The sequence below is a fragment of the Sesamum indicum genome, linkage group LG13 (assembly GCF_026168435.1).
Source record: "Sesamum indicum cultivar Baizhima isolate 11 linkage group LG13, ASM2616843v1, whole genome shotgun sequence".
Taxonomy (NCBI): Eukaryota; Viridiplantae; Streptophyta; class Magnoliopsida; order Lamiales; family Pedaliaceae; genus Sesamum; species Sesamum indicum.
In genome coordinates this window covers 18719420-18732286 of record NC_142669.1, presented here as the reverse complement: position 1 = coordinate 18732286, position 12867 = coordinate 18719420, and the positions used below count along the sequence as shown (strand labels likewise).

Below are 12867 nucleotides of genomic sequence, written 5' to 3'. Positions count from 1 at the left end.
TTCATTGCTAAAATAAATTTCAAATGGACCGAAAATGGCACGTCTCATACTTATAGGACAAAAATAATAACTTTTTCCGATGCGGAGTGACCCAAAGAAAAGATTTGATGGAAGGAAAATGGATTATATGGTCAAGGGATAGATGGCAAGATTGGAGCATATATCGTCCCATCAAACTTCCTCATCCTTTGTGCTTGAGATGATAATTAGGTAAGGCAAAACAACCTTGTCAAACCATGACCTCTTCTTTATACCAACTTTTTGTTATCTTAAACCAATATATATATGTATTTATATATATCTACTATGTTTTCAACTCATTGTCCCCTTTGCCAACCTCTCATTCCATACCTCTCAAAACCCTAATCAATTCTCAACAACATTTTTTCCTGGATTGGATCAAGAAACATTCTATCTACATTCAGTCTTTATCTTGCTCTTTTACAGATTGATCGTATGATCAATCGAATAAGGAAATGGGACGAAGTAAGCTTCCAATCAAGAAAATAGAGAATACCACTAATAGACAGGTTACGTTCTCCAAACGTAGATATGGTCTCATCAAAAAGGCTTATGAAATAGCGGTTTTGTGCGACATTGATTTGGCTTTGATTATGTTTTCTCCTTCCGGTCGTCTCAGCCACTTCTCCGGTAGGAAAAGGTATATATAAATAAGCTTATCGTGTTACTTATGAGTGGGGCAAAATTATTTAAAAATTTGATTAATGTTTTATAGTAATTTGCTGGTTTTGATTCTCGTAGGGTTGAAGATGTGATTTACCGTTATATTAATCTATCCGATCGTGATAGAGGAGGGTAAAACTTTCTCGCTTTCGTTTCAATTTTTTTATCTTTTAATACTTTGTGTAAGGATCTTGAATTTTGGTCAATTTTGTTATTCGTTTTCTTTCAAAAACTACTATATTTTACTCAATGATTTTTTTTATTTTTCCCTACAATGTAATAAGATGATTGATAAACGTACTTTTTTGTTAAACGCAGGATTATCCCGAATAGAGAGGTAACTAAAACTTGACATGATATATATCAATTATCAGATGATTTTAGCTCACTTTCACATCTCTGCAGCAAATAATCAACACCTTAATGAAAATCAAAACTGAAAAGGATCTTGCAATTCAGAGGTTTCTGTCTCTCTCTCTCTCTCTCTATCTCTTTCATGTGAGAATTTTCTTCACTTAGATTATTACTATGATCGATGTTTTATTTTTTTGTATCAGCCCTGCAACTCCTGGATCAGACATTGAGGTAAATTTGATTTGATTATTCTCATGATCAAAGAAAGCAAGTATGTCATTCTTTCCCATTTTTCCATTTTTCAGGAAATTCAGAAACAGATTCTTGATTTGCAACATCAACTTGAGAGAGACGAAGATCAACTTAGGTAATAAGTTGTAGAGCTTGTCCAAAACTTTTCATTTCAGATACATAATACTACAACAAATGACAGAAAAAAACTATGTTTACGTCTTACGATAATTATTCTTGTCTGTATGGTGATATTTTGTTGCTTGTTTCGTCCCAAGGGTGTTTGAACCGAACTCAGAAAAGTTTACCTCATTGGACGAATTTCAATCATGCGAAGTACGACTAACAGAAGCATTGCGCCGTGTTACACAAAGAAAGGTAATTAAGACAACATCAATACACTCAATTTTCATGCTATTCAACTTACAAATGATGTTATTACACATGTGGTTTGTTGAGTCCCATAATACAAATTTGAACTCATTTGTCACAAATATTTGTCAGTTCACCGTGCTATAATTTCCTGGAAACGACCTGTTGATGCCTATACTTGGTGCTACATTGACGAAACTTGTGGCCTTTGCTGATTGATGAATTATGCATATAAAGTGTTTGCAATTACATACAAAAGTTTAAAACATCATCATACGTTCGTAGCTGGAAACGACCACATTGCCATTATTTAACCATTCTACATAACGTTATCGCAGAGAATTCTCTTGAGTAAAGTTGAACAACAATCGAGTTATCAGGACACCATACAGGTAAATAGATGAAACAAAACATGCTTTAATGTTCAATTTTTAGATTTTGTAATAAAGACATTATTGCAATAACATTACATAATTATTCTTCTTTTCATTCTTTTTCTTTTTATGAAAGCAAATAAATACAGTGGTCCAATACATTACTGAAGCACAAGTACTAGCAGCGGCACAACCATCACTTGAGAATGAAGAAGATCATGGAATTGAGATCGGCACTGGGGATAATATGAATATTGGATCCGACGCATCTTCTGTTAGTATAAGGTGCGAGTATTAATGTTTTTTTTTTACCCGCGTTATAATCATAAACACTTAAAAATTAATTTAATTAAATTTATTCTCGTAATAATTTTAGGGAACGTTCATCACCAACGGTATTTGAGTCTGTGTCACAAACAAGCGGAAATGAGAATGCGCAGAGCGCAGAAGGATATCAAAGTAGCAACATAAAGGATGACGGCTTTCAACAATATCTTTCGTCGAAAGATCTCTTTTCTGCTTTACTGCCTCCAGAAAGTTCGACTTCTTTAGCCAAGGTTCCGATTTCTTATTTATATGCCACGAATTTACAAGAAACTAGTATAAATAATCCGTTACATCGTACAATTTAAAGAAATGAAACATCTAAAATAATTCTAGAATAAGAATCTGTAAGTTATTGTAAATTTTCTATTTAAAGTTGCAAAGTAGTCGAATTGCATAGCATCAATCAAAGGACTAAATTCGTTGAACTCCTTATTTCATGTGACTAGACGTATAGTTTTCAGTTTATTATCCTAGTTATTAATCGTATATGTGTAGCGAAATGATTATAATGAGATCACAAAATTTCGCAATTCAACATGCCGATAATTGATAGGGATAATTACATTTACACCCCCTGATTTATAATTTATTTACACAGATCACCCATGTATTTTGCATAATTACAGAAATCATCCCTAACAATCAAGAATCAAAAGTAGTTTGTGTAATGATGTAGACGTTTCTGGGCGGTGTTTTTAAAATAAAAGGGTGGTTTGTGTAAATTATTTTGATGTTTCTGGTGGGTGTATGTGTAATTTTTCAAAAAGCATGTGTAATTTCTGTAAGACCAACATATATTATATTATCTACATATATAAACATATATTATTGCATGTGAAGGATGTTAATGTAGTATTTATGTTTGAATTTCAGGGTGTAATGGAAAGTTCTATAGGAGGAGCTCTTACTACATTAGACCAACAGACCCTTGTCTTGGAATCACATTGCCACCAGCTGCCATCCAGTGAACTTCATCTATAAGCTGCCAATATTATTTATTTATATTGGTGCAGTCAACAAAAAAAAAAAAAGAAAAGAAAAAGAAAAAAGAACATTACACTTTTATGGTACAAACAAACTACAAATATATATATATATATATTTTATGTATACATATGGGACATTAATTTCCATATGTTTAATGATTTTTCATACCAAAATGTTGTCACCAACAAATCAAGGGAGCTTATAATGTATTTATGGACCGTGTTTATATATAATCTTGTTTGGCACTAAATCATGTAGTTCTTCAACTTTGGTCATCTTTTATTCTGTTTGGCGTTGTACTAACTGAAAATTCTAATTCTGATCGGGTATGTATAACAAATTAAATTTGAACTAATTATGTGGTGTAATACTTGTTTTTTATTGGTGTACAATTTAAAGAGAGTGATTAGTCACATGACAAGCACTCATGTGTTATATATGATTGATTTGATTTGAGCAAACCTAGCTTTTTAGATAAAAAAATTTATAAATAAAGACGTTGAATCAAATTTATGTTTTACTTGGTTGATTAGCAGTTATATATATTGGTTGGAGAACAAAAAATTACATTTATGGTCTCCCAACAATATTAGTAAAACGATTTAGGTTCCTAAAGTTATCAATTCTGAACAAAGTCGGTTCTAACCGTTATGTCTCCGTTAAAAACTAACGAAAATGTGCACATGGATGTGGAAAAGGAGGGAAAATAGGTTGGAATTTTTTTCGCCAAAAGTTGGGGCAAGATTGGGTTATAGGAACCAAACGAGGGAGCGAAAGTGCAACTTGTGAAACAAGGGAGAACAAGATTCATTTGACCTGCAATAAATCAGGCAAATATGAATTTTTATTCAATTTTTTTATTGATATCGCCAAATCAATGAATTTAAACTAACGAAAGGATCTATAAATTTGTTAGACGGAAACAAAAGATATTAAATATAATTTTTCAAACTACAAAAAATCTATGTAGTTACACGAGCTACCCTTTATAATCATACTTTATAATCCCTTCGACCAAATATTATATTATATTATGACAAAAGATATCACACATGTAATGTCTCAAACCAAACAATATATAATGGAAGGTGGGATTAGTTATCATTCAATTTCTCATCATACCCAATCCCGTCATGCTTAATCTTACTATATGAACCAAACGAGCTGCCCTTCTGGCAGTTTTTATGCCATAATACACCAATTTTTTTGAAGTACCTATAATACCCTTATGATGATAAATGTAAAGTCTTGAAAAGTGACTAGAATTTGTACCCGTCAAATGTTTTGTGCCATAAAAAATTATGTCAAGTTGATCATGCTAATTGAATTCCTCTTCTACTTTGGTTAAAAAAAATTGATTTTAAATATGAGTAATGACATGATTTTCAACTTTTCGATTTAATTAGATAATTTTTTTATTTTCTATTTTCTAATTCATTTAAAAAATATAGACAATTCTTGTATTTTTAATTTTCTTATTAATTAGAAAACAGTGAATAATTCTTACATTACATTCAATTGGGTTATATGCACAGGGACCGGGTGCGACTGTTGCTAGTATTATTGATAAATAATATATAACCACTCTTACAAAACTAATCCATTATTAATAAAAACTATAGTATTATATGTAAATTCTTAAAAAAATTTTGCATATACCCAACTCTGTATAAGAAATACAAAAAATAAACTTGACGAGAAAATTAGTAATTTAGATAAATGTATACTTTGTTTTATACAATTCATTTAGATTAAAAACTATGTTAAGATATTTAAATCTAAACTGACAGTGATGGGGGTCGAGACTAAAAAATAAACATCTACAAACACTTTTGTAGAAGTGGTGAGTAGGGTCGATTCCGTAGGGGTAGGCTTAATTTGGTTCCTTCAAAAATTTAAAATAGGGGGGAGTTTTGATTGTGATGAGTAAAAAAATGAGATTAAATTAAAGAGAAAAATGAAAATAAATAGGATAAACTTTTTCGGTTAAGGTCGGGTTCATGCTTGATTTCATTAGTTGATTATTGAAACAAATATAACAATCGTTTAGACAGATAAGTCAGTTATATATGGTCATTGGTATGATCTAATGATCTCACATTTCCTTACCTTTTTGTCAATCAAGGAATGTCCCTTGGTGAATTCCCTAATCAATAAATAACCCTGGGAACGTTCACAAGATTTAATTCATTAACAACATTAAAAATTAGAAAGACCCGATTCTAACCAATAAATTCCCACGAGGATTTGTTTAAGTTAGATCATACATTCCCCATAACATAATTATTACTATTATCACATAATTAACTATGCCATGTTGCTACTAATTATTGAACTAACCAAACAATTAGGCTGTGAGACTCGCCTCGTTACCATCCATAGCATTTAAGCTAGTTAATATCAACATAAAATATCAAACCATCCATTTCAGTGAGTTGTTAATCGCAGGGTAATCTAATTATCAACTATCACTCTCGGTGATATTTGAAAAGTTAATATGTTAAAACTTGTAATTTAATTGCACACAATGATAAATACAAGGATGTAATTAATTTCTAAAAGCATGTTGAATTACACTATATGAAATCGTACGCAAGTGAATAGCGTTTTACTACGGAAAATACTGTTTAAACTAGACCTTGAGCAATCTTCATTTATATATGCTCATTGCTTTAAAAGAAATCTTGTACATCAAGAAGCAAGTCCTCCCATTCCCATAGAGCACTCTTTTGTATCTTAGATCTCCAAATTGTATTGTCTTCAATAGCATCCTAACATTCATCACAAAGAAAAAACAAAGTAAAGTAAGATTAAAATGAGATGGAATTATGAATTTGGTCGACACGAGATTTGTTTTTTTTTTTTTTTTGGGAGTATGTGATTGAATTTGAGATAAAAGTGTAATGATGATAATTGATATGATGTGTATGTAAAATGTGTTAGGTAAGAGAGACAATGTAATGATTATATATGATCGTGACGTGTTTTTATCAATATTAAGAATGAGACGTAAGCCTTTTGATAATTGCAATATGCTTTTATTGTTATGTTTACCTCTGGAGGGAGAAGATCATCAAATAGTGTATTCTGGCAGAGTTGATTGTGATGCTGTGGTTGATGATCCAATGGACGGTCCACATCGCAGTTGATGTTGTAATAATCTTGATTGGGGTGGATGTTAAGATGATGGGCAGTTTGTTGTCCGGCCTCCAAGTCCAGCTTCCTCAATTGCCTCGAATTTGAATTTGTAGATTGAGATTGGGAGGCAGTTTGCATGTGATCATGATGATGGATGATGGATTGTGCCATTTTCGGACAGCTAGCTTTACTTGTCATTGTTGTAGTAGATGTAAATCTATTGAAAATAAGATAACAAATTCAATAAGAAATTTAATCAACTCAAACACATCACTAGAATATGCTCAAACAATATCAATATTAGAGGCCTCCATAGTTCGATAAATCGATCGTGTTGACTCGGATATATGTATTATCATATATACATACAATACATTAAAAATTATATGTAGGATTTATTTATAAAAATACCTACATTTAATTATTTTAATTAATCTAACAATTAAATAATAAATAATCATTATTAATTAAAAATTATAAAAACTAAATAAGTAATAAGAATAATTATACTATTCTATCATAATATTTGGTGTAATTACGAGTAGATTCTATGTGATTTGAATAATTAGGTCTATTCTCCCTAGACAATATCACAAGCATTTCATATATGAAAACTAATTTTCCTCTTGCAATATTTGAAATGTTAACTTTACCTTGGACCCTGGATGTTGCATAAGCTCTGGGTAGACATGTGAATTCTGTCTGGAAAACCTACCTGCAAGATTGAGCAAGCTGTGATCCACCACTAAGAATTTCTGTCAAACAATTATTGCAAATTCCTTATTAAGGTAGGAAATTTACTAGATTTTGTTTGCTTGTAATAAAGAAGACATACCTCTTGTGGAACATCAAATGATGAGACTCTGGTATTTGGTATTGACATTTCTGGTACAATTATTGTTGAAGAGTCTAATATATTTGACGGTATTGAAAAATTTTGTATATTTGATGGCCCCGGCATATTTTTATTTGTTGCGTGATCAAATAAGCCTTGAAATATGCTTTCACGAGCTCTAGCACTATGAAGAGAACAACCAAAATCATTATCTTTATAACCTCTTGGATCCAACTAATCACGGACCATTGCTGAGAAAGTGGAAAAATTGCATTTTTAGTCCTATAAATTAGACTCATTTTCAATTTAGTTTAATTTATTACGATTTTCTCACATTGCATCGCATACGTTAGAAATTTACTCATTTTTAATCCTCACGTGACTTTTTTCATCCAATAATTAATGAAGAATTCACGAGGCCGTTAATCCAACACGCGTTTGAACTAACGATCTCGTGATTTCTCCGTTAATTATGTGGGGACTAAAAAAAAAAAAATCTAATTTATGAAATGTAATATTAGATAATTATAACAAATGAGATTAAATTAAAAAAAATCCTAATATACGAAACAAAAAATGTGATTTTCCATTGAGAAAGCTAATGTGAAGGTCAATCCATAGATATATTTAATTTATTTGATCATAATAGACACATTAGAACAATTGAATAAGAATAAAATACCAATGTTTACCTATATGGACTTATCCATGGGTCAAGTTGCATCAGAATTTGGCCGGCAGAAAGGTTCTCTATTTTTGAAATTTGTTCATTTTGATTGAAATTAGATGAAAATGGATTTACAGCTTGGCTCTCCAACTTCTTTTCGCCCATCTGATCAAAACCCTAATAATGTTAATAATATAAAATAGAAAATAAATTATAACTACTTTTCATAAAATTTAATATAATTATAATTACGTTCTTATTGTTTGAAAAATTACAAATACCTCATCAAATGAAAAGTAATTAAGTAGCCCATAAATGGTGAGATGTTTTTTACCTGAATACTTTGTTGTTGATATGATGTAGACAAATTATCAACCATCGCATTCTACATAACAAAGAGTGTTAACAATAGTGATCCACAGTAAAAGAACATAAGAATTGTTAGTTTCAAAAATAAATAATAATTAGGGTCAATTATAATGAGCTCCCTTAATTTTCGTCATAATTATAACTTCCCCTCATCGTTTGAAAATTTATAAATATCCCTTTAGTCTTAACAATCGTCTAACAAATACGTCCTCGTGACAACTCATTGTCAGGGGTATTAATTAGATAGTCGTAAAATTTATGGAGTATTTATAATTTTAAAAACAACGAGAAAATATTTATAATTATGATAAATTTCAGGGAACCCTTGAAAATTACACCACAAAAAACTAAGAGGACTAACTTTTTTGGCAATGATTCTTTGTAGAGAATGTTTCAAATTTCTCTCACACCAAGACAATTGATGCAAAGAAGGCTCTTGTTCTGGACCAAGTTCATAATCCCTGTAGATTATATATATATATATATATATATATATGAAGGTACAAATACACAAAGCAACTCATGAGCTATACTCTAGTAATGCTTTATTAGGGGCAATTACACTTTTCATCATATAATTTAGGATATTTTTATTTTTGGTCCAATTAGTTATGCGGTTATCACTTTTGGTCCTATAACTTTAAAAAATAACATGACTTTTTGTCCCGTGACAACTTTCGATTATATATTTAACGAAAAAGGTTATGTGGCAATTAAGTTCATAAAATCAAAAGTGCTACTTTTTAAAAGTCATTGGACGAAAAATGAGAGTTTTACAATCAATAGGACCAAAAGTGTAAAGGTCCTTATGGCTACATACTAGGCACATGACATTATCTGCTGAAATATCACGAAAAGGTGCTGTGGACTTTAGAAATTACGGGACTAAATGTGAGAATCCTGTAACCAGTGGAACCAAAAGTAAAATGACCCAAAATTACAGGATGAAAAGTGTTATTTCCCCTACTTTATTACATAAAACTTCACCTAAGATCCGTTTCCAAAATTTGTAACTCCAGACCACTCTTTTTAATTTGAAGCTCCAAATTCTGAACAAACACAATTAAAGAAAGTATACACATATTAACTTAATTAGATGGAATACACAAATTAGGACAACAAGTGAAATTCACATTAGCATTAAAAAAGAGAGAGAGAGAGATTGTAAGAAGACATCAATACCTCAATTCTAGTATCATTGTACGCCAGATCAGATCGAACAAAAGTTGGTAAAATTTGAAAAGCAACATAATAACTTGTGTTAGTAAGATCGATATTATATTAAACAATTAAATATGATTGCATCATACTAAGCATGTATATGAAAAAAATTGAGTAATGAGTATTATTCATGTTACAATTAATAGATATAACGTTCTTTTACAATTAATAAATAATTAATAGAAATAAAAATAATAGATAAAACACGAAAATGTCTGCCTTATCTCATCCTAATATACGGCATGACTTTATAAGTACGGAGCGCAAACCATAATAACTATCCGACAAAAGCAAACACTCGATATAAAGATAAGATCTTGACGTACGACAGAACTTAATAGTAACTATGCGACAAAAGTCGAACATTTTGAGGTTCCTATATTGGATAACGATTCTTCTTTATCTAACTTTATGAAATGGATCGATGGGACGTTTCTATATTTAGTCAAAAAGATAATAATTTCAATATTTTTCTTTGAACGCACACATCCAGGTCCAAATCTAGATAAACAAAAAAGCTATCAGGACGTAGATATTTGTAACGGCTATATTTATTATGAAAGTTCCTTTTAAAGGACAAAATTTAAAAGTGCACAGTATTCTGTTATTAACTCATCCACATATATTCTCATTTCACATGAAAACCTATAAAAAAATAAAAAAAATCACTGAAATTTGAAAACTAAGAATGAAAATGTAAACTAACTGTTTGTCGAGATACTGTAGCTTGCTGGTGTCACCCTTGATGTGCCCGAGCTGCCTCAGCTTCTCCATTTTTCCCTTCATGTAGTATATTAACTAAAAATGAGTTTATTTTATTTAATTTTATACAAGTCAGTGTCCATATATAGAAAAAAAATTATTTACTTGAAATATGCACCAGATTTAGAACATACCTCAACATTACTTATATGACTGTGTTTCACCAACCACAACAAAATCATTAAAGGCCTCAGATCCGACAAAAATCATAAACATAATTAGGCAAAAGTGAGTACTAAGGATTTTGAAATTCTCAAAAAATACTAAGATAAAAATAAATACTTACTTGAGTCTCTTTTCAATTGGAAGATTGACATAGCGATGGAGCACATCTTCAATCCTGTGAAACCCATCCAACATTCGGAAGCAATTAAACACATTCATGCCAGCTTTTTAAATTTTTTTTTAAAAAAATGACTAGTTACAACTTTATCAAGTAAAAAAAAAAAAAAGAGAAAGAAAGAGAGACAGAAAGAAGAAGAAACCTCCTTTGGTTGCAAAACTTGCTAATGCGACCAGAAGGAGAAAACGCGACAAATGCAACATCAACATCGCAACAAACTGCAATTTCATTAGCCTTTTTCATCAGACTGCTACGGCGCTTTGAGAACGTCACTTGACATCTTGTTATGTCCTCGATCTTCTTCATATCGATTTTTCGACCCATTTTTTGGTGATTAAGGAAAAGAAGAAATGAAAGAACATCATGTAGAAGGAAATAGTAGCATTCAAAGGGTACTTATAGACCTACAAAAACTTGGTGAGGCAAATGTGAAATGACTAGAAAAACTTACTCAACTTTTTCCCAACACACACATTAATTGCCAGCTTATTCAGAATCCCAACTCCTAATAAACATTGAGAGAAAGCACAATCACTAAAATTGCCAAGTGGACCCACAAGCCAAGGTATAATATGAACAATTCTTAAGTCATGTTTGGCAAAGCTTGGATTATCAAATGACAAATTAATTAAGCCAACATTGACATTAATTCAAATTAACATTAATTCTTGGGTACATTGCAACGCATTCTTCCAAAATTTACCATAATTACACATACTCTCGCGTTGTTTGAAAAATTACACACGCTACCATGAAATTAACGATTATCTAACAAATACCGCCTCCTATTATAGGGTGGTATTTATTAAATGGCTGTTAATTACATGACGTATTTATAATTTATCAAATAATAAAAAGATATTTATAATTTTAACAAACCTCACGTGAACCCATTATAATTTACGCTTAATTCTTAGAACTCAAATTTTTGTATTAAATAAGTTATTCATCATCTAGTGAAATGCACTTCATGGGTGTAAAAAAAAAGTGGTTCAAATATCATATAAACCACAAAATTAAGTGAGATTTAAACTTGTATAGTAATATAGTACATAAGTTGTAAGGTATAAGCAATTGAAAGAATTTGTGACAAACAAGACTTTGACATGAGGTGTTTGTGCAATAACTGAGGTTGTTCTTGAAATCCATTGTTGTTGATTCTATAGGTCTTGGGATAGAAAGTAATTATGAGAGCTGGTTTTGAGAGACGTACCATTTTGACGAATGCATGGGTCAATTTGAAGTGGGGATAAGCCCTATGTTAATGGCTATAGATAATGTGTGGACTTTTTCTTCTTTGTTCACATATCTAACCTTTTTGGATTTGTTTTCAACCACTCTTTTGAAACTTAGGCGGACTCCTCGTACTGCTTCAATCCTCACTCAATTCATAAGATAGATTAAAATTTCAATCATAAAATGGAGATGAAAAAAAAAAGCTCAAACCATCTTATTTTGTGGATGAAATCATCTTTTCAGTCCGAATAGGATAGATGGTTGAGTCTTTTAGTCCTTTATTTTACAAAATTTTTAAAATGATTCTAAAATTGAAAAAATTGATATATTTCAAATGGCCCCAAAATTGAGAAAATTCAAAATATTTAGTTCTGTATATCCCATAAAGCGTAGGACAGAAGTGTCGAAATTTTTAAATTTTGGGATCATCTTAAAAATTCAATAAAGCATATGACTAAATATGCCGAATTTTTTCAATTATGAGACCATTTTAAAATTTTTGTAAATTAGAGGACTAAATGTATCGATTTTTTTTTCAATTTTGAGATCATTTTAAAAATTTTATAAATTAGAGGACTAGAAGTGTTGAACCCCTATTTTACTTTTATAGAACTAAAAGTATAATTTTTCCTATTTTTGCGACATTAATGTTCTAAATGCCGGTGTCAAGTTAGACAAACCTGTCAGTTCATGAAATTTTTAGATTACAGATAAAATCACTAAAAAATCCTTTCAAAAATAATTTTTTATATATATAGTTGACAACTCCCATGAAAATACACTTTAGCACAAAACACTCGTTCAATCGACTTTTCATTACATCCAACTAAGGGAGTGTTTGTGCGAGCTTTTGAAAAGCACTTCAGTTTATGCTTTTAAAAAAGTATTATTAAAATATTTGTGATGTTAGCTTCTACTTCTAAAATTGCTAAAAATAACACTTTTAAGCCAAAAATTAAAAGCAACT

At 30.6% G+C, this 12867-nt stretch overlaps 3 protein-coding genes across 3 annotated transcripts; 1 reads left to right on the top strand and 2 right to left on the bottom strand.

Moving 5' to 3' along the window:
• Positions 1-332: 332 nt before the first annotated feature.
• LOC105176484 (agamous-like MADS-box protein AGL66) lies at positions 333-3544 on the top strand. The gene is made up of 11 exons (XM_011099299.3): positions 333-661; positions 763-816; positions 1003-1021; positions 1090-1145; positions 1242-1269; positions 1344-1405; positions 1548-1647; positions 1980-2033; positions 2152-2300; positions 2392-2572; positions 3216-3544. The coding sequence occupies exons 1-11, from the start codon at positions 477-479 to the stop codon at positions 3321-3323; spliced, it is 996 nt and encodes a 331-aa protein (XP_011097601.1). The 5' UTR covers positions 333-476; the 3' UTR covers positions 3324-3544.
• A 2344-nt stretch (positions 3545-5888) lies between these two features.
• Positions 5889-9525, bottom strand: LOC105176505 (uncharacterized). Its single transcript, XM_088877245.1, has 8 exons — positions 9326-9525; positions 8700-8799; positions 8304-8354; positions 7995-8134; positions 7303-7486; positions 7121-7182; positions 6384-6684; positions 5889-6100 (listed from the first exon to the last, which is right to left on the bottom strand). Exons 1-8 carry the CDS (start codon positions 9418-9420, stop codon positions 6002-6004), a joined length of 1032 nt encoding a protein of 343 aa, XP_088733371.1. The 5' UTR covers positions 9421-9525; the 3' UTR covers positions 5889-6001.
• On the bottom strand, positions 9057-11122 carry LOC110013054 (agamous-like MADS-box protein AGL104). The gene is made up of 4 exons (XM_088877246.1): positions 10807-11122; positions 10608-10661; positions 10456-10474; positions 9057-10339 (listed from the first exon to the last, which is right to left on the bottom strand). The coding sequence occupies exons 1-4, from the start codon at positions 10986-10988 to the stop codon at positions 10205-10207; spliced, it is 390 nt and encodes a 129-aa protein (XP_088733372.1). The 5' UTR covers positions 10989-11122; the 3' UTR covers positions 9057-10204.
• Positions 11123-12867: the final 1745 nt, after the last annotated feature.

What these genes read in the sequence shown, in the direction of transcription:
- LOC105176484 (XM_011099299.3), top strand. Translation starts at nt 477, where the DNA reads ATGGGACGAAGTAAGCTTCCAATCAAGAAAATAGAGAATACCACTAAT. An exon ending in AGAGACGAAGATCAACTTAG is followed by an intron (nt 1,406 to 1,547) that starts GTAATAAGTTGT and finishes TTTCGTCCCAAG; the next exon opens with GGTGTTTGAACCGAACTCAG. An exon ending in GTTCGACTTCTTTAGCCAAG is followed by an intron (nt 2,573 to 3,215) that starts GTTCCGATTTCT and finishes TTTGAATTTCAG; the next exon opens with GGTGTAATGGAAAGTTCTAT.
- LOC105176505 (XM_088877245.1), bottom strand. Translation starts at nt 9,420, where the DNA reads ATGTGTATACTTTCTTTAATTGTGTTTGTTCAGAATTTGGAGCTTCAA. An exon ending in AAAGAATCATTGCCAAAAAA is followed by an intron (nt 8,355 to 8,699) that starts GTTAGTCCTCTT and finishes TTTGTTATGTAG; the next exon opens with AATGCGATGGTTGATAATTT. An exon ending in ATGATCTTCTCCCTCCAGAG is followed by an intron (nt 6,101 to 6,383) that starts GTAAACATAACA and finishes GATGAATGTTAG; the next exon opens with GATGCTATTGAAGACAATAC.
- LOC110013054 (XM_088877246.1), bottom strand. Translation starts at nt 10,988, where the DNA reads ATGGGTCGAAAAATCGATATGAAGAAGATCGAGGACATAACAAGATGT. An exon ending in AAGTTTTGCAACCAAAGGAG is followed by an intron (nt 10,662 to 10,806) that starts GTTTCTTCTTCT and finishes TGGGTTTCACAG; the next exon opens with GATTGAAGATGTGCTCCATC.